Source organism: Lampetra planeri, chromosome 16 (assembly GCF_965212315.1).
Source record: "Lampetra planeri chromosome 16, kcLamPlan1.2.h2, whole genome shotgun sequence".
Lineage (NCBI taxonomy): Eukaryota > Metazoa > Chordata > Hyperoartia > Petromyzontiformes > Petromyzontidae > Lampetra > Lampetra planeri.
In genome coordinates, this window is record NC_136122.1 from 11303508 (window position 1) to 11324490 (window position 20983).

General features: G+C 46.6%; 2 protein-coding genes across 2 annotated transcripts; both read right to left on the bottom strand.

Moving 5' to 3' along the window:
* Nucleotides 1-2106: 2106 nt before the first annotated feature.
* Nucleotides 2107-10471, bottom strand: NDUFB2 (NADH:ubiquinone oxidoreductase subunit B2). Its single transcript, XM_078601579.1, has 3 exons — nucleotides 10329-10471; nucleotides 6221-6362; nucleotides 2107-2403 (listed from the first exon to the last, which is right to left on the bottom strand). Exons 1-3 carry the CDS (start codon nucleotides 10403-10405, stop codon nucleotides 2329-2331), a joined length of 294 nt encoding a protein of 97 aa, XP_078457705.1. The 5' UTR covers nucleotides 10406-10471; the 3' UTR covers nucleotides 2107-2328.
* Nucleotides 10472-13288: 2817 nt separating this feature from the next.
* LOC144723048 (D(4) dopamine receptor-like) lies at nucleotides 13289-20571 on the bottom strand. Its single transcript, XM_078601587.1, has 6 exons — nucleotides 20329-20571; nucleotides 19304-19416; nucleotides 17651-17932; nucleotides 16183-16435; nucleotides 14796-14904; nucleotides 13289-13512 (listed from the first exon to the last, which is right to left on the bottom strand). Exons 1-6 carry the CDS (start codon nucleotides 20569-20571, stop codon nucleotides 13289-13291), a joined length of 1224 nt encoding a protein of 407 aa, XP_078457713.1.
* Between the last annotated feature and the right edge of the window lie 412 nt (nucleotides 20572-20983).

Consider the following 20983-nt stretch of genomic DNA (forward strand, 5'->3'; position numbering starts at 1 on the left):
CGTTCATCGCTGCCCACTTGGGCGTTCCCCTCTTTGGCTCCCACTCTCTCTTCAGTCTCTATCAATACCCCACCTCGGTGTGGTGAGATGTTAACTGCCTCGCCTGGTATGTTGGACGTCGTGGGTTCGATCCCGATCCCCACCCTGATGTCTCTATATTTTGAGTTTGCATGTTTTCTCTCTCTGTGGCCACGTGGATTTTTCTCCGGGTCCTCCTGTTTTTCACTCCCCATTTAGAAACATGCGTTTAGATTATTTGGCTGCTATACATTTCCACGTGATAAGTCCCTTCGTTTAGCTATCATTTCTGGCCAGTTTGCTTCAGTGGGCCTTAAATGGTAAAATAAAAGTTGATCTTACCTGCCCAATCCACATTTTTCTGAACATTCAATACAAAATCTCTTAACTTTCATAAGTTGTCTAATCCATGCATCCTTCCTCGGTGAAATTCCAAGCATGCACCTCACCGTACTTCGTTGCACACTTTCCTGCGCATTATCATTGCTATATTTTGTAACGTATTGCCATATGTGGGTACGTGCACTGTCGTGTCCACGAGTGCTGACGGAGCTTCATTTTCCAATGTACCCAGACCACCGGTCGACAGTAGGTGGCATGCAACTCGTAGCCCCAGCCAGTAAGAGGTATTCTGGATGTGGTGGGGCCGGGTGCAGAATATTCTGGGTCGCTGACCAAAATAAATCTGGTTATCATTAAACCTTCGGTGCGATTGATGGAGCTCTGGGTAAGGGCACACGAGTTGGACACTGGGTAAGCATTGCTACTAATTGCCCACTAGTACTGCACACCTGCATGCGTGAAACATACAGCCAGTGCACTATAACGAGAAAGCCAACTGCAGAGCAAGACAACTCGTACACACACACAGGCAGCGAAAACCCACTCTGGTATTACATATATACGTGATCCGCACGGTTGGCTACGTACGGTGCGAAAAAAAGTTCAACATATTTAAATTAGTTTAGCCTGCGGATCTATTCTTTATAGCGCTGGAATACATACAGTAGTATCTCCAAGCACTTTACACACTCATCCTAAAAAATATATTATCACTGGGGAAAGATAATGGAGTAGCAAAGGATGAATACATATCAAAACATGATCACCGCGAGCGTGCGGTACACTTTCAATGCAAGTTATGGTGACCGTATCTCCAGATGCGCTACACTAAGTAGTTTCGGCACATTATGAGTTAGAACGGATTACATTTTTTAAGGTTGCGAGAATTCTCCACGACCTCACGGATGATCACAGTAGCGCTGTACTTTGTTTTGGTCCATCCTGTTTGGGTGGCGTGTTGTGGTATTTTTGTGCCCAAGGCCTCTCTCGAGGCACTGTCCCTGAATGGTCTCTCACGTGGTGTTAAATTAAGGACATCTACGACAATTTGTTCAACGGTTCCCCAAGGGTAGTGGAGCCTTACTGGCAGCCTCAAGATTGAATATCTACCGAACGTCGCTCGATGTTTTGGGATCCAGCTCAAGGAGCCTTGATTCCATTGCCTTGAGCTGAAACTAAATAACGAGCCTGCAGTGCAAAACAAGTGTGCGGATCACATATAGATGCACCGCCAGAGTTGGCTGGATGGCTTAGAGGTCAGAGTTCAGTGCCAGCACCACCGATATCCTGGAATCTCAGGTGTATAGAGTTGATGGTCTTGGTCCAGTCACAAAAGCACACTCAAAAACACCCATCACGTTAAATTTGACTCTGCAATAAATTTGGCTAAATTCCAGTAATACGAATTGAGCTGTTGTTTGACTGTCATGCAATGAACGTTACTCTCAGTACCACAGTGGGTGATAAAATGCTGCCTCTCTTGTGTGTGGACCAGAGGAAACTTGAATCTACTTCCATGGGCTATTCTCTCACATGCAGATTTGCACTGATCTGAGATAAATCTGAACATATCATTCATGGTATCAAATTATGCCAATTGCACCATCCGGATAAAATTTGAAATACAAAACAAACACAGAGATAACAAAACAACAGATGCCCAATACTGCCATCACACCAAACTTGCTCCCCCTATTTAAACAACTTCACCGATGCCACCTATACACAAACACACAACCAGACCAATTTCATTCTGACAGCCTTTAATCTTCTTCTAATTTCAACGTTGATAGAATTTGCTGGAGTATGTACAGGTCCCCCATCGTTGCCCAAGGCCCCGTAGGTCGGCACCCGTGGCCACATGGGGGGCACCATCAGCAGGAGAGTTGCAGGGCGGGAGGGGGGGGGGAGCCGGGCAGAGGGGACGCGCGCGAGAGCTCGGCTGGCAATCCAGGTGTCACGTGCACATCACTCCTCGTCGTCTGGTGGGATGCCCAGCTCCTCGTTCGTCCACTTGGAGGGGTCGGGGTACGGGAAGTGGCCCTGGCCGTGAAGAGGAGGAGAAAGAACACACAGCAGCGTGCGGGGATTTAGATATTTCCAGCAGCAGACACGAAGTTTCAATAATTGTTTAATATTCTAAGAATGGCCTACCATGACCGCAACACTCAACAACAAACCACACGAGTCGATGAAGGCCTCTCCAAGCCATCACCGTCTCTGAAGCAGCTGCGATGTATCAATCCAGCAAGCACCTTACACAAGAGCCGGGTTCATCGCTCGATCCGGCAGGTTCCTTCCTTTGGCTTGCCACCCCATCATCAGCCTCGACATGAATGCTCGTATAACAGGATGAAGCGAGAAACAGGCATTAGGATTTGGCATGGATTAATTTGTGGACGCTGATTATAGGAGTGCTGGGTAATCCGTTATAAGAGATGTTTCACTGTAATTGGTCGCCATTTACTTTAATCTCTAACAGTGGTGGGCTTAAGGGGAACGCAAGAAGTTATTATGTCACCTTTATCACGACAGCATTTTTAAACGAAAGCAAGTCTCAGCTCGACACTCACATGTGCACCGAGTATTATTCTCGCAGTTTGCATGATAAGCCCTTTGTAATTAATATTTTACAGTTGAAGCGAAAGTCCTGGGGTTTGGTTCAAACGTCAAGTGCACTCTTGTGCACTGCAAACATTAACCGTAAGCTTGCAGTAGCTTGTTGGTAGGGGAGATTAGATAATCTTGTGCAAATTGCATTAAACCCAGAGATCTGAGTTGACTCATGTAAACCACCTTAATTATGAAATAAAAGTAATAATTTAGATGATACGCAGAGATGATGGTGGCTTGAGGAGGCTTTCATTCAACAGTGGAATGATCATAGTTAATGATGAAGCATAGATAATGGAAGTAAACAGGAAGTAGTGGCAAATCATCCTAATTTTTCGAGGAAAAAAAAAAGTAACTTGTGCAGAGAGTATGTATGTTGAACTTCTTTTGCACTGTACGTAGTCAACCGTGCTAATCGGAGGTGCCGGGGTAGGACAACAACTATGACCTCCCAGCACCTCCACATAAATTAGGGTCAGATGAGTTCCACTGTATTCAGTCACAACTTGCCTGAATAGTGCTCGGATGGGTGACCACCATGCACAACCAGGTTGTCATAAGGCTTACGGGGCTACACAGTGCTCAGGAGAGGGTGGTGTCACAAAATCCAAGGTCGTACTGTGATTCTATGATCTCACATGTACGCTCAACACCTTTACCAGCCCGCACGAACAGAACGTAAAGTACGGTAAAAAAAAACAGTGACCCCTAAAGTGTGAAGAATGCTCTCATACAACAGTAAACTGACCAAAGAGCCGTACACATGCAGAGACCGCTCACGAACAAACTGCACGCCAACATTTCAGGCTGTCACGCCAATTTACACACAACAGAGTGCCATGTGTCGCCGACAAAGGTTTTCTAAATTGAAAACCGCACTTTCTGCAAGAGACACGTCTTGCCAAAAAAAAAATGGCTCGCGTATTCTAAGATCCCGGCGCCCACCAGCCACGGCAAAATCGTGTAAGTGATCCAAAAATCAACAGAAGGGCAGGGTGGGTCTTAATCCTGCCCCGGCATGTCATGGCACAGACAACTTGGCCATATTTTGTCCCAAATAAAATGTTCCATTGTAAACATCAAGGCTGGCAAGTAAAGGCAGGTGCTGCTGATCATATCAAGCCCAACGGGTGGGGGCGGGGGGTCAGAGGTTTTTCTGTAAAACTTGCCCTTTCCCGAAAGACCCAAAGAAGTTGTCCTTTCCCCTCGCTTGCTATGTGCCTCGTGGGTACTGCCGAGTTGGGATCGGTGTTTCTACATGCACGCATCCGTGTATTAAAATAGAAAAAAACAGCTTAGCGATGACATGCCTCTTTGGTTCTTTTGGTAAAGTCACGTAGAAAAGAAAATCAAAAAATAATAGAATACGACTACAGTGGCACTGTCTTTCTTTTTGTCATTCTTTGGAGGAGCGTGGTCAGCCAGGTGAGGTATTGGCTGTTGTGTAGTCCGGCTCTGTAGGTTGTGTTGCATTGTGTTCATAAGTTTACCGTATTGTTTTTTTTCTCATTCATTCTTACCTGATAACGGTTGCTGCTTGTGTTGCAATTGAAATGTCGTATTCTATTATTTGATTTGATTTTCTACGTGACTTTACCGAAAGAACCAAAGAGTAATTCCTGCAGTCACGAAAGCTTCGAATCTAGTTTGATGACATGCCTCTTCTCAATTGTAAGTTAGAACTTTCATCTCTGTTCTCATACACTATTGCACGTTTTTACTGGACGGTTTCATACAGAGGCAGTGTTATGGAAATGAGCTCTCTCCTCATCTCAAACCTACTCCCCTCCACACACTCTCTTATCTCACTCCTAATATCATAATCTCACTCCGCTCCCCTCCACGTACTCTTTGGTCGAGCAATCAGGGCTTTCTGTCGAAGCCCCAGTCAACTTTTGCTGAGTGGAAAGTCAATGATTCACCTCTGCTACCCTCAGTCTGACTCCCCTTCATCCAGCCAACCATACCATACTGTGTTCAAGTCAAGGCTCTATTGGATTCAAATCAGACATTACTCAATTTATGCAGCTTCAAATTCAAAAGTTGTGCGTCCCTGTGCGAAAATAACATTTTCACCATTACAGTTACGTAATTCACTGTATACATTACAAATCCCACACCCATGCACGCACCCTAATTGTTTACAGATAAATAATGCCTTCAAACCAAGCAACTCCGATCGCACATCAACAACAGACATGGACTGCATAATGAAAACCAAACTGAGGTGGTCATGTATTGTCTCAACAATACAATGTTACACACACACGCTGGGCCACACACAGACATACTTGAGGGTACAATTAAAAGTAATTAAAAAATATTTTGTTTCTAAATAGCTGGCTTATATCATCATTATCATCAGCCATGATCGCTGGATGATGGCCACCCTAAGCTGTCACCATTTCTCACATTATTGTGATGCTGTAATCTATGTAGTATTGATCCATGTCTGCAGTGAGTGTGTCATTTTTACAGTCTGCCGATGTTAGCAGTTATTTTCGACTCTCTGAGTTACATTCACTCCCACAGCCACCGTTGTTCGCTTTCCTCGATGTGGCGGTGGGGATCTTTCCGAGCTCTCTCCGATCTTACAATTACAAGCAAATTTCTTACATTGACATGCTAATCTCTCACAATACAATGGCCACCCCCACAGATTCGTTTGTCAAGATTTATCCGATATTACATTGACATGCAAATTTATCTCTAGCCCCCCCACTGACCCTTGGGCTACACCCATCTCAAACCTTTATAACTCCCTGCCTTAGCAGCAGTCCCGCCATATATTTTTCACCTGATGACGATTGCTTGTGTTGCGATCGAAACGTCGTGATATTGTTATTATTCTATTCTATTATTCTTCTATCTACGTGGCTTTACCGAAAGACCCAAAAAATATAAAATATAATATAGCCTCATTGATTTCAAATGTTTGTCTCATCAGCAGTTCTATCTTTACTATTGGCTTAAGTGTACATGTACAGCCCTTTACCATCCACTGCTCATTCAGGGCTTTTCCACGCCATATGGGTCATGAGAGTTGTTTAGCCATACCTCCCCACACTGGTCAATGTGGGTTGGTGAAGCCAGGGAACGGAGATGTGATAGCACAGAAGTTCAGTACGACAGATTTTGCTTATTATTTCCATAACTTACAAGTAAACCAGTATTATTATTATTACTACATGTGTGGCTATGTGGATGGTGCGAGTGATCTCTGGCACGGGCTATGTGCGATACTCACGAAGACTTCCTCCGGGGTGTGCCACATGTGCCAGAAGATCCAGAACCACATGAAGCTGCTCAGGAACATGCCGTAGCGCACGTAGTAGGGGTCCGGGTCTGTGGCTTGGCGATAGCGCACTGCGTGATGCCCGCCGCCAGATCTGTCAGACACGGTATTAGCCGTGATCAATCCACACCTGGATGACCTTGGTAATATTCTTGGATTGTGAATACATTTCCAAAGTTGGAGAACATCAATGTCACCTTATGTAACACCACAGTTCAGGTGTCTGTAAATCCACTTGAAGACAACATACCTATGAGTACAGCATGCCTTATAAAATCTTAAATGTCTCATTATTACCATCAGCAGCCATGATCTATCCATTGCTGGATGAAGGCCTCCCCCCCCAAGTCATGACCATCTCTCATGGCCCTGCAAACAATCCATCTAGCTCCTGCGCACGAGCCAATTTCATGTCTCCTTCTCTGCAGGTAGATGTTCTTGTGGGCTACGCAGTTGTTTTTAAAGTGAATATTGAAGTGAAAGCAAGCCAACTAAAATAACACTGTGCAACAAATTGTGTTTTATTTTTTTTGTTCCTCGATAGTAAGTGTTATTTTACAATTTCTTATGCCTCAAAGGTACACAAAACGGTTATTCCCCACAAACGTTGCTTTTGTGACGAGGACACAAAAGCAAAGTTAATAATCCTACTCCATTAATAACATTGTATAACAAATTTTAAATGTTTTTGTTCCTGCGTAATAAGTGTTAGGGGCCGTCCATAAATTACGTCACGCACCTGGGGGGAGTCAGACATTTGTGACGATGTGTGATGAGGGGGGGGGGTTGAGAAATGTGACGTCACATCAAAATGCGCAACTTTAAATAAATATAGACAACACGTTCTACTTAAATAAATAGACTTTTAATAAATGTTTTCTCCTACATCAGAGTGCAGCGCCACATTAAATACGCACTACAATGACAATACTTTAAAGCAATTTAAAGCATGTTTATTTTTTTGGGGGGGGGGGGGGGTCAGAGCTTTGTGACGTCATATTTGAGGGGGGATCTGACATTTTGTGACGCCGTGTGATGAGGGGGGGGGGGGGAGGTAAAAAATCGTCCAAAAATCGCGTGACGTCATTTATGGACTGCCCCTTATTTACTAATTGCCTATGCCTCAAAAGTATAGAAAATGGCTATTATTCCCCACAAACTTTGCTTTTGTGACCCAGATATATTTTTTAATGTACCTATTGCAATGAGAAAACGTGGTGTGCATTTGTGTCATTCCTTCACATAAAGTCCTGGTCACAAAAGCAAAGTTTGTGGGGAATAGCCATTTTCTATACTTTTGAGGCATAAGCAATTAGAAAATAACACTTACTACCCAGGAACAAAAATCGTGTTAAATCATGCGCGGTTATGTAACTGGACTAGAAACTTGAGAATAAATAAATATGTATATGATATAAATAGCATTTTACAAAATTTTATGAGACGCAATTACACGATTTATATGAAGGGCCTTCAGCTTAAGGTGACAAGCGATGCTTTTTAAGAGTTAGTGCATCACACAAATGTGTGAGACAAGATTTCCAGCAGGTAGCTGTACAGCAGGTAGTTTCCTGAATCCATCTGTGCAGCCCTTTTGAAGATCCTCTCGTACTAGCAGATTTCACCAGGTACTCCAGTTTCCTCCCAGGTGCAAAACACTTATTTGAATGTAATTTCACAAACATCCAAATGCAGCAGGAACCTCCTCAAAAAGATACTTTGAACAATTTACTTGATAGAATGCTGTAATTTTCATCATTAAAAGCGACTTGTAACCACAAATAAACTGAGCATAATGCAATTACTATTAAATTTGCAGCCACTTACAACAAGCAGTGCTTCGTTTTGAGTTTGCTAGCAAGGATTGCATTCACTGTGGGTTATGGTTTCTGACCCATTCACTTTCATCAATTAAACTATAAGCTCTGTTCCAATAATGGAACATTCTTCATTGCTTTTGTGGCCACTTGCTAATGGCACCTTGGCAGACCTTGTTGTGGCATAACACCTCTGACAGCGATAAGCTGCCTGTGACAAAACACATCCAGCTGTATTTATGCTCCTGGCACAGATCTGTATATCGAAAATATAAATAAGCAATCGTCACAAAGGATCGTTATTTTCATAAACTCAGTGAACAGTGTACACATTTATAACAATAACACAGTCTTTGTTTGTAACATATCTCAAGTTTATATGGTATACAGGGCGATACAGATACCAAATTTCTAATAACCCTCTTACAATCGTCTCAACTGTGAAAATAAAATTGTGAAATCGATGGCTCCATATCTTACATGTAGGGCCTTTTAAATGAAATACAGCATTGTCCAAATACGTTTTTAAATATTTTTGGGTAGGGTATCTGTAAATGGATTACCCTCTATTGATCAAACAATCTTGTGACATTGAACGTCGCAATTATAGCCCCTAGAGCCGGTGGTGGAAATTTAACATTTCTTTAGCCGATGGTGGAAAGTTGGCATTTCTTTAGCCGATGGTGGAAATTTGACATTTCTTTAGCTGATGGTGGAAATTTGACAATTCTTTTGGCAGAATTGCCAAACATCACATTTTTTTAGCAAACGCCTAAAAACGAGGCTTGAGATTTAGTGAGTTTCCTGGATGAAGGAATTATAGCGGTTCACTTTCACTGAACCTCGAGGGATCGCAATGATTACTATTGCATGGTGGATAATTTACGACTGTGTTCATATTGATGTCAGGAGTGATTGATGATAACCAAGTGAGAGTCTGGGCCCAAGCTTAAATCAATGGAGCAGTGCACAGCTATGTTTCCTGTACTGACACAGTGCATCTGCTTTCACTTCGAGAAGTGGAAATTACACACACGTATGGGCAACGGCAAGTGTATATCTAAGAACTCAAATTACTTCCAAAAACCTACTACTCATAGGACAATATAGTACCGTCAATCCACTGCTGGATGAGGGCCTCCCCACGCCGTTGGGCTCGTGGGGGGGTTATTCGGCGACTATTTCGCGCTGCAGAGTGCGGTCAGAATAGACGTGGCGAGCGTAGAAAGTACAGCAATGAGGTTATGCTGCGCTGCCCTCTGCTGACAAGACCACACGTTTACGTATGGCCTGTCGCCTATCCCACACACGATTTAGGCTTTAACTCTGCTCGACGAGATTGGGCACATTTCAGGTGATTTGGTCAAAACTACCACCAACGATGTAGATATTCGGTTTTTTAGGTAGTGTAGTTTTTTTAAAGCTATCGGTAAACACCCGAGTCCGTAATGATTCTAGATTTGAAGTTTTCGTGGCTGAAAGGATCCATACTCTTTGGTTCTTTCGGTAAAGTCACGTAGGTGAAAATAAAATGAAAATAACTAAATGAAATCACGACGTTTCGAAAGCCTCCGTCATCAGGTAGGACAGCCACAGCAAGAAATAATTTGCTGTGGCTGTGTTGCTTCCGAAACGTCGTGATTTATTTTTGTTATTTTATTTTTATTGTTTTTATTTTCACCTACGTGACTTTACCGAAAGAACCAAAGAGTATGCCCCCGTAATGATTTGAGCGAGTACATATTTATCGAATAAGTCAATGGCTGGAGAGTGCTTTGATAGGTGCTCACAATGTATAAGCAGGTGCTTATAGGCAGCGGGGGTAGGCTGCGGGCAGCAGAGCAGTGCACCGATTTACATTGTTGACTGTACTTCTACGCTCCCGCGTCGACGGTCCCCGCCTTCGAAACGCCACATTGACCAATATGGTGAAGTATGACCACCCCCCAACCGCACGACGTGGGGAAACCCTCAACCAGCAGGGGATATAAAAAAAATAAACAAGGACAATCAATGTACGAGTGTACATACAAATAAACCAACATCAACAAATAATCGTGAAATGTATTTTTTTTAAAATCGATAAACGTGACATTGAAACCCAAGAACCCTAGCACAGGCTTCACCCTGACACCTAGGCCGCAAGAGTTAACAAGCTCAACGTTTTCGCTTCTAACTTGGCTTTTTTAAAAATTTCTTTCCGCAAACGTTGAAACCGCCACCACCACCACCACCCCCCTCACCTGCGGACGGGGACCCTGAGAGGGGTCACCATGGCCCGGCGCGCCGACAGGGCCGCCCTGAACAGCGGTGACAGCATCCTCCCCGCTGAGGCCGGGGACGCGACCTTCCCCGCTTGCCCACTATGGCGGTGACGTCACCGGCGAGTTTGCGGTGACGTGAGCAGCGCCGGCCATCTTTGGTAGGGGTTCAGAGTGTGGGGGGGGGGGCGTGGGGACTGTCACGCACAGACCAAAGATGGCCGATGATTCCCTGACAAAGATGGCCGATGGCACCCCTGACAAAGATGGCTGATGTCCCCCTACTCTTATGTTCTTTCGGTGAAGTCACGTAGGTAATAAAACAATACATTAAAATATGGCTAACAGTGGTGAGTCAGATGGGCACCGGTCCTGATCCCAGAATCGTGGCAGTCTGGGGAAATCTCTCAAGTCATTACAAGCTTTGTTTTTCGTCACTTGTGCAATATTAATATTCCACGAAAGACGAGGCATTTACACGCAGACCTCTCGTTCGGTCATTGTGACTTTATTTTTCGTTTGTAGCGTATGTTGACAAAGAGGCTTTTTTATTAAATTGTCATAATTGATAACAATTTAAATGTACATCAATTCAAGAAGCGCTGTACTGACAGATGTCAAAGGTATCCATTACAACTAATATCGACACCTAGAGTGTTTTTTAAGTGCACAATATACACAAGCATTGTGGTTTATATTGCAAAGAAAAATGTGATTTAAACATGCACGTGATTGCATGCGTTTTACGAAATACCTGTAACATGTACAACAAGAAAAACAACAATAGCAGCAGTCATTCCCTCGCTGACACCGCATTTTGTGCCAGGTTAGGTGCACTTTGAGGTAATCACGTGAATTGTCAAAGGCTGTCTGCTGGCATGAGGAGGTTCCGGGACACGCCCAGGTGTTCATTTGGGTTAGCCGACTTGAGATGAATGGCAGGTGTACGTACATACACACACACCTGTAGTAAAGTGTACAAATCAAGATTAAAGTGTACAAGTTGCAATGGGACATGAAAACACTTTTGCAATATCTGTTTCTTATTAAACGCATGTTTTAACCGAACCTTTGGAAACCATCATCATTAGATTAATCAAAACTGATAATGACATGTTCTTGGTTCTTTCGGTAAAGTCCCGTAGAAGGGAAATAATATTTTTTCTTGTTTTATATTTTTATTATTTTATGATTTCCCTTCTACGTGACTTTACCGAAAGAAACAAGAATATGAATCCCTGCAGTCACGAAAGCTTAAAATCAAAATTTGATAATGACATATTAAACTTTGTTAATTTAAGAAGAAAAAAATTGTCACAATTTTTCTAATAGGCTCCATTTTAAAAAAATCTGGAATGTTTATAACCGACATTAACAGAACATCAGAGTTAGTTGAGTGAAGGTCACAGCAATCATTGATGTGTGTTGAACTTCTTTTGCACCGTACGTAGACAACCGCTATACATCTTTTTCAGGAGGGTCTTGCTTCAAATGTTGGGCCACTTCCATTTTAATCGTGTTGTTGTTGGTGCTTCATGGAAGGACGGTGCCTGCATGAAAACATGCAACTACAAATGATCTGCAACCCACTTGCTGTACTGTCATATAGAGGCGACCGACTTGTGTCTCGTGAAAATCGTCATCTCTGCTGAATCACCAACCCCCGGTTGGACAGGTGCTGCATCTTGGACGAATTTCCTCGGAGCTTTAGGGTCGGGAATCCACCACCCTCGCAGAGACCTGTGGAAATGTCGAATCGTCATCATCACACATCGCCATTTCTTCCTTCCTTATGCTAGACCCCACAGCTACTGAAAGGTCAACAACCATAACTCAAGGTCTGCTAATTCATCAACATCATCATCGTGACGGTCCAAGAGATCATCGTGCCAAACGTCACTGATGCGACCATCACTTCCCTCCTGATAGATTCTGGAATTATTTAAACAAATTGACACTCGTTTTCCAAAAAGCTGCCCTTACACATCATCAACACATTGGATTTGCGGTGAGATTAGGCTGCCTATGGCCACATCGTCCGACATGTCTGCAGTCATCCCGAAAGCTTGAAATCCAAGCAGGATTTAGTCTGGATGTTGCTTAGCTGGGCGACAACTATGCACAACACGCGTTGCAGGCTGCTGTGGCGTTACTCTGCGGGCAACGCTGCGAAACACCATGTTACTATACTTTATACTTCTAAGGTTGCACGTACTGTACTGTATATGCTCAACCACCTTCGCCAACTCGCACTAGCCAGCGTGGTGAAGTATGGCCAAAATTACCCCCACGACCCTGACGATTAGCACAGTTGGCTACGTACGGTGCGAAAGAAGTTCAACATACGTCCGTATATCCAGCAACGGACTGACAAAACTGGTCTGTTACATGTACATAAGATCACTATCTAATTTCTTTTTAGAATGATTCCGCATTTCTCGCGTGCCTTGTGACAACCATTCCAATTAGCCGGGGCGCTTGTAAAGATGCTCCATCAATTGAGTTCATCATGCGCGAGCAACCGATTGACTAACTGTAGTGTTAAATTTAGATTATTATATTATTTTATATTATTATTTTATTTTATTTTTATTATTTTATTATTTCCCTTCTACGTGACTTTACCGAAAGAACCAAGAAGATAACTGTAGTGTGCCCATTTATACTACTATGTGTACTGAACATTGAACTTCGTTCGCACCATACGTAACCAACCTTGCTAATCGGAGGTGCCTTGGACTAAGGAGCCATATACATCCATATCAGATAAGATTGCGAATTACACCTTTTTGGAAAAGGGATGCACGCACCGGTAGGAGAGGTTGCAGCTCGGGATGACTTCTCTGTTGGCAATTGACAGATTTTCTCGCATCCCAGCACCCATCATCCCCACCTCTCTCTCTGCGCACCCCACCACCACCACCAACACCTCCACACGATTGTCAACAACGGCGGCGACGCGGCGCGCTCCGGCAAGGGCAGCGTCTGTGGAGTGCGCGCCTGAAGTCCGGGTTGAAGGCGGCGTAGATGAGGGGGTTGAGGGCGCTGTTCACGTAGCCCAGCCACGTGCAGGGCCCGCTGGCCAGCGCAGGGGTCCGGCACGCGGGACACATAGCGTGGGACACGTGCACGACGAAGAACGGGGTCCAGCACACGAGGAATGCGCCTGGGAAGCGGGGTGCGTAAAACCGATGCCGCAATGTTAATTGTACATCGGCAAAAATCCACCCGTGTATTTATAATAAAGCGGGGGAGGGGGGGTAGATACAAATGTGTCGTTAAACCCGCCACCACCCGACACAGCGACTGAAGGGGGGTGGGGCAGTGCTTTGTGACGTCATATTTGAGGGAGGGTCTGACTTTTTGTGATGCCGTGTGACAAGGGGGGGGGGGGGGGTCAAAAATCGTCCAAAATCGCGTGACGTCATTTATGGATGACAGTGATGCCGCTGCTGCTCCTAATGATGATGCTCTTGCTGCTATCGCTGATAATTATGATTCTGCTGCTGCTACAGCTCAAGATGATGGCTTACGCGTATAACATATGGCATAATCACCACTAATCTACAAGTTTGTTTTTTAATCCAGTGTTATAGGCTGCCTACATACGAACCGAGCCACAACATTTCCTATGCGCAAAGCGTGCAGCTCGCATGCACGTGCACCCAGGCCAGTGGTGAAGCGTAGGTGGCATTGGAGCCCTGTACAATTGAACCCGACTTAGGAGCCCGGTGCCTTGGCCCCGCCTGGCACGTGAGCACACGTGCAGTTGCACCACCTGGCACACTCGATAGCCAAGCCACTGAACCAACCCTTAAAATGCAATTCAAAGTGGAAGCGCAGTACAGAGCAAATGGGTAATCTCAGAGTGTCCCGCAGAGATATGGTCCGATCGCTGAGACGTAAAGAGAGATTCAGATTGTTTTTTCAAAAAAGATAAACAAGCGACAGAGATGAGACACTTGCATACCATGGTTTAAGATTATTTAAACGACAGTGATGAATAAGGAATAGAGATGAGAAAGAAGTGGATAAGAGACACAGATTCGTGATATGAATGAGCATGATCGAGATTAAAGAGCTGTAGACAAGAGATCCACACGAGTGGTCACCGGTGGCATCGTAACTGCAATCGGCCAGTTGGCGCCGCAATATTGTTGAGAAAACAAATCCCATGCGGGTTCTCAGGGGGGCTCCAACTCGTAACTTTGGTCGAGGGGGGGGGGGGTGAAAGCATCCCTGTCCCCCTGCTCGTTACACCACTGGTGCAGTACTGCACACACGTATACAATACAAAGTGGAAGTACTGCACACACGTGCAGTACTGCATAGGCGTGCCCTACCAACTAACCGCTAATTTAAAAAAACAGAGCCCCACCAGTGAATCAAGTTAAAGACCCCCCCACCCCCACCACTGTGTATGGAGCATCTGAACTCACTGCATCTTACCGATGACGATGGGAAGCACCTTCATGGCTTTGCGCTCTCTTCGGCCGATGAACCGGCTCGGTCTCATCCCACTCACCTCCTCGGTGGTGCCTCTCCTGCCGCACGAGCCCTACGGACCGCACGCGCCCCCCACCCCCCCCGGCTCCGTGTGAGTAACGCGTCGTCGTCATCGTCGTCGTGGGGGACGCACGGCACGCGGCGCGGACACCCTTGATTTGTACCGCGTGCTGGAGCGCCCTCTCCTGTCGGGCACAACGCCGACCCAACTGGAGCGATCGCGCAATTAATCGCGCGCGAGAATTGCCCAGCCCGGTGCCGAGAGGTGGGGCGAGATGTTATAACTACCTCGACCCCGGTTCGATCCTGACCCTGACGCCTCCTGTATAGTTGGAGTTTGCATGTCTCTCTCCCCGTGGCCGCGTGAATTTTTTCTCCGGGTCCACTGAGTTTTCTCTCCGCATTTAGAATCAACGTGTGCGTTTAGAGCAGTGGTTCTTAACCTGGGGTGCGCGCACCCCCTCGGGGTGTAATATGTCCTTTCTGGAGGTGCGAGACATGGCCAGAGTTTTTTAGAAGGTAAATAATCGAAGCACAGATTAAGCACGAGCACGTAAGTACAACTACTTTGTTTCAGCAAACCCGGTGTATTTATTAACATTGTACGTTTTGTTGAAATTGTAAACCAAATGGGTGCAAGGTTGCATGAAAAGTTAAGCACCAATTAGAAAAATTGTCTGCTCTTCATGTCTACGTGACAAGCCACTTCGTCGAGCTGCCATTTGTGGCCAGGTCGCTTCTGAAAAAGAGCTCAGTGGGCCTTACCTGGTCAAATAAAAATAGTTTAGTTGTACGTTAGATAGCAACGCAGCAAGTAGATTGCCGACATACGTGCACCGCTTTGCGCGTGTTCCCTCTCTCTCTCCCCACGTGGTGTTTTCTTCACACTCTGCTGTCTCCTCCCAAGCACAACACAACGACCTAAACGTTGATTTTGGCGAGCACCTCATTGCAGAGACTCAGTCCGTCTCATTTGCGTGAACCAAACAACTCAACACGTTCATCAGTAACAACACTGTGGCCTTTAAAGGAAAACACATCTATATAATAGGCGACATGTCGGGAAATGGCCCTTCGTAGCAATTATGCTAGGTGCATTTGGTGAGTGGTGGAAATTCCACATTCTTATTGTAAAAATGTCTCCATATCATGGCACCATGTTGCCAAGAACACAATTAGTAAATTCTATTTTTTACTCGTTTATAAATTCACCGATGGATGAAGGCCTCCCACCCATGTCGTCTCATGGTGGGTGTGATGTCGCTCGTCACTCATGCTAGCCGTGGCCTGGAATCAAACTCAGGTGGCCACTCCAACCTGACCCCTTCACCTGCAGGTCGCGGTGAGCGCTGTTCATGGTGCTGCTGGTGGGGTTGGTGAAGGTGCTTGTATGCTCCTCCTTCGTCTCATCCTGATGATGATGCTGCTGCTGCTGATGATGCTGCTGCTCCTTCTCACCAGGGATTGAACTCTCACCCCGGCAGGTTGGAGACCCACTCGGCCTCACAACTCCTGCGCCGCTGAGCTGTCTCGTCCGCACACTCTCCTTCTCCTGGCTACGCCGCACGCTGCTGCTGCTGCATCTGAAATGGCCGGCGTGCATATTCATAGCAATAACAATTATCGTGATAATTTTCAGCACTTTATTATTCTACTTTTGGATAGAGGCCCTTCCCACGCCGCGTCGGCTAAGGGAATTGTTTGGCCATACCTTAGAACACTGGTCAGTGCGGGTTGTAAAAGACGTGGCCAAGGATTGGTTCAGTTATAACTCGCCACTGATGTTAGCCGTGGCCTGGAATCTAACTCTGAATACTGGGTTAATTGCGCGGGTATTGGACTTTATATCGCGTAAATATTGTCAATAATGGCTCTAATTCTAGATTTGAAGCTTTCGTGACTGCAAGGATTCATACTCTTAGTTTTTTTTGGTAAAGTCCCGTAGGTAAAAAATAAAAATTAATAAAAGTAAAATAAAACAAATTAAAAAATTCACGACGTTTCGGAAGCAACACAAGCCTCCGTCTTCAGGTGATACAGCTTTCGTGGCTGTGACGGTTCCACCTGAAGACGGAGGCTTGTGTTGCTTCCGAAACGTCGTGAATTTTTTAATTTGTTTTATTTTACTTTTATTAATTTTTTTTACCTACGTGACTTTACCGAAAAAACCTAAGAGTAATAATGGCTCTACTTCATAGCACCCTGCCTAAACGGCGCGGGGCCAGTGGTGGCTATGCACGTGGCCTGTGATCCAGCACTGTGGGGACAACAGCGAGGGTTGGTGGCTCACCGCACAAATGTTGTGAAACTCCCTTCCCGTGGGCGTCGAGGAGGAGAAGGCACTCGAGCGAAAATATGGACTAAGATCGTCTGTCCCCCCTGTGTGCGATAGACCAGGGGTGGGCAACTTGTGGCTACGGAGCCGCAGGCGGCTCATAAGCGACTGCTTCGTGACATAATTTATTAAGGACCACCGTCTCGTATTCACGTGCATTGCGGCTCTTGAAACATTGAGTTGTTTTTTCAACCCCCTGAGATAGACTGGGGTTTCCCTGGGTGCTTCGGTATCCTACCACGGGCAAACACTCATTAACAAGATGAAAACATATATAGAGAGGACGCCAGAGCTTGGGCAATTGTCAGTCGCCGGCTCGCCGCCTGGTTGCCTTCCTGGCCGTCTGTGTTTTCTTGCGCCTTCTGAGAATATTGCGTGCATTTACAAGTTTATCGTATATATGTGACACATTTGTTATTTTAAGTCCAACGCAGCAGCAACGTCACCGAATAATTTATCTTACTTATGCCGCGCACTCCATCTCCGTAGCCCCCGGCAGACGCAGCAGTAGAGCGCGAGCATGGCCGGGCAGGGCACGAAGAAGGAGCACACGGACGAGAAGATGACGAAGGCAGGCCGCTCCAGGCGGCACACGGCCGGGTCGCGCTCCGGGTTCGAGTTCGCACCCAGGGCCAGGGGCGAGGCGAGCGCCAGGGAGAGGAACCACGTGGCGGCGATGAGGGCGGCCTGGCGCACGTTCACGCGCTTGTGCTCGTAGCGCAGGGGCGCGCGCACCGCGATGAACCTGCTCGCGAACACGCGTCCGCGCGCGTGCACACGGAGACGCGCCTCCGATTAGCACGCACAAACGACTAGCACGTACGGTACACATGTACATGCACGCGCACGCATAGAGACGGACCATTCGTGCACGCGTAGGGAGACGCGCATGCACACAATGGACAAAGATCCCCCATATAGCCTTGACAGGCTGTTGGGACAAGTGCTGTTAGCAAGCACATATGAAGAACGTCATGCCCTGGCTGCCTTTGTATCCCTCATTGCGATTTTTTTACACATCGCACCAGGTACTCATTTGAGGCTGAGTCGACCCAGGGGAAGCCCGAGACCGGTTCGGATAATCGTCACTGGTGTTGGCCGTGAGCGGGAATCGAACTCGTGTCGCAAGGTTCATACACGATCGCTCCCCACAATGACTGCACACACAGACAACTCCCCATCACATAAAATTTGTCTCTGGATTTAAATTCGCTTTTCTTCAGTTCTGAAAGTGAAAATATGTTGCTTTGAATCTCGACTTAAAGCTTTCGTGACTGCAAGAATTCATATTCTTTGGGTCTTTCGGTAAAGTCACGTCGATAGGAAAATAATTAAAATAATAAAATAAATAACATAATAACTATATCCCGACGTTTTGATCGCAACACAAGCAATCGTCATTAGGTGAAAAATATAGTGGGAGAGCTGCTGAGGTAGGAAAAAAAATATTTGCTTGTGTTGCGATCGAAATGTCGTGATATTGTTATTATTTTTTTATTATTTTTTCATGTTTCTATCTACGTAACTTTACGGAAAGACACAAAGAATATCTATTACTTTAACTCTAATGTGATGAGGATTACTCTGCATGTCAGAGCAGGTATAAAAGTGCTGTTCCCTACGTCACTCGAAGAGATCTCAGCGGTAGCTCCGTTATATCCACTTCCGTCGACCACCTCTAATACGAAGGGTTGCACTGTTGTGCAAGAGATCCAAGTGGATTCATCATCTCATTACATGAGGCCGATATGACAATCGGGCTAATATTGGACATGTTTTTTCCCTCTAAATGTTATCATTGAAAAACGCCGCGTAGACACTGAAAAGCAGTGTTCTTCATCGCAAGGCCCGCGTGCCACTGGCGTTCCCTGGTCGCCTTTAGTGCAGTCCCTGACGTTGTGACCCACGACGATACACAGAGAGTGAAAACACCGCCCATCATCATCATCATCGTGCTGCTGTCACCCCCCCCCCCACACCTCCCCAGTGGTTTCAAATGTTGTGACGGCCCTCGCACTGATGATGAAAAACAAAAGAACAAAAAAGTTAGCGAAGATCACCGCTGTAGACGAACCAAAGTGACACCTTAAGCCAGGCTGTGGGTGGTATCTGACACCTGTCGAGGCTGATGGCGCACAGGTTGTAGATGGAGGCGGTGCACAGCATCACGTCCAGGGTCATCAGGGCGTCGCACAGGCCGCTCCCCAGGGTCCACACGCCGCTCAGGAACTGCTCGCACGGTTGGACGTTGCGTACGGTACGAAAAATGTTCAACGCACACACACGCTGTACGTACGCGCCGGGAGCGGACGGGGCGAGGTCGGAATTTCCGAGATCGCAACATCGCCACCATCATCCGCATCTGCATCAGCAGCAGCACGAACTAACTAAACTATAAAATAAGCTAAGACTAAAAACACACGACAACCACATTGAGCAACCAAGAACACCGCCACCCACCGCTACAGAGTCGGGCATAATCCACGACACGAACACCCCTTCACACAAAGACAAAGCTCCCCCGTGTAGCCTTAACAGACTTAAGGGGCAAGTGCTGTCAGCGAGCACCTATGAAAACCGGCACGGTACACTAGGGGGTGGGTAGCCAGCTCCACGCCTGGCCGCCTTTGTCTCCCCAGTGGCGATACTTACACACGTAAATCTCCTCCGTATCGCCCTAATAGCTTGTCGCCGCAAATACTGTCAGCGAGCACCTGTGAAGAACGGCACCGCACACGAGGGGGTGGGTGGCCAGCACCACGCCTGGCCGCCTTCGTCTCACTGGAGGCCATGTTTTAACACATCGCACCAGGTACGTATTTGAGGCTGAGTCGACCTAGGGGAGGCCCAGAACCGGTTCAGATAATCGTCACCGGTGTTGGCCGTAAGCGGGAATCGAACTCGGGTCGCCGTGTTCACAGCGCAGTGCGCTACCGCTCTCCACTATTTACACAAGACAAAGATCCCCCGTATAGCCTCAACAGATTGTTGTGACAAGTGCTGTTAGCGAGCACCTATGAAGCCCGAACCGGAATAGCGCGCGATGGGGGGGGGGGGGTGGTGGCCAGCAACCACGGCGCACACAGAGACACACGCGGACGCGCGATTTCGTGACCCAACCCAGCCAGCTCAGCCACCCACCTCCGAGTAGACGAACAGAGGCAGGACCAAGATGCCCACCAGGAGGTCGGCCACTGCCAGGCTCACGATGAACCAGTTGGTGGCCGTGCGCAGGGAGCGCTCGGTGGTCACGCAGAGGCACACGAGGGAGTTGCCGAGCAGAGTTGTCGCGACGAGACCCACGCCGAGCGCCAGTGCCGGGTAGCTGAGTCGCTCCTGTCCCTCCTCTCTCCCGTACGGCTCGCCGGAGCTCAGGTTGCGCATGATTGACTGATAGATTGGGGCTCACTGATTGGGTTTAGGTGAACGGCGTGCGCTGTTCGCGCGCGTGTGTGTGTGTCGAGGTGGGGGTTATTGCACGTGTGTGTCTGTCTGTGCGTGACAGTGAGTCGACTTAGTCTTAATTGACGACCCGGTGCGGCGTGTACAATATCAGCACGGGGGAGACAAAGGCGGCCGGGCGTGGTGCTGGCCACCAACCCCCTCGTGTGCCGTACCGGCCTTCATAGGTGCTCGCTAACGGCACTTGCCCCGACAGTCTGTTAAGGCTATACGGGAGATTTTCGTATTTATCTTGTATAGTATGAGTGTGTGTGTGTCAAATACTGTTGGAAAAAATGTAAACTTGCCCGGAAAACTACGAGACTTGTCGACTATGTATGAAATATATTAAGTA

Excerpts from the sequence above, each read along its gene's own strand:
- NDUFB2 (XM_078601579.1), bottom strand. The coding sequence starts at position 10,405 with ATGCTGTCACCGCTGTTCAGGGCGGCCCTGTCGGCGCGCCGGGCCATG. Across the intron at positions 6,363-10,328 it reads CTCAGGGTCCCCGTCCGCAG|ATCTGGCGGCGGGCATCACG; the intron begins GTGAGGGGGGTG and ends CGTGTCTGACAG. Across the intron at positions 2,404-6,220 it reads ACACCCCGGAGGAAGTCTTC|GGCCACTTCCCGTACCCCGA; the intron begins GTGAGTATCGCA and ends CTTCACGGCCAG.
- LOC144723048 (XM_078601587.1), bottom strand. The coding sequence starts at position 20,571 with ATGCGCAACCTGAGCTCCGGCGAGCCGTACGGGAGAGAGGAGGGACAG. Across the intron at positions 19,417-20,328 it reads CTCTGTTCGTCTACTCGGAG|TTCCTGAGCGGCGTGTGGAC; the intron begins GTGGGTGGCTGA and ends CCGTGCGAGCAG. Across the intron at positions 14,905-16,182 it reads GCGCTCACCGCGACCTGCAG|GGCTCGTGCGGCAGGAGAGG; the intron begins GTGAAGGGGTCA and ends TGCGGTCCGTAG.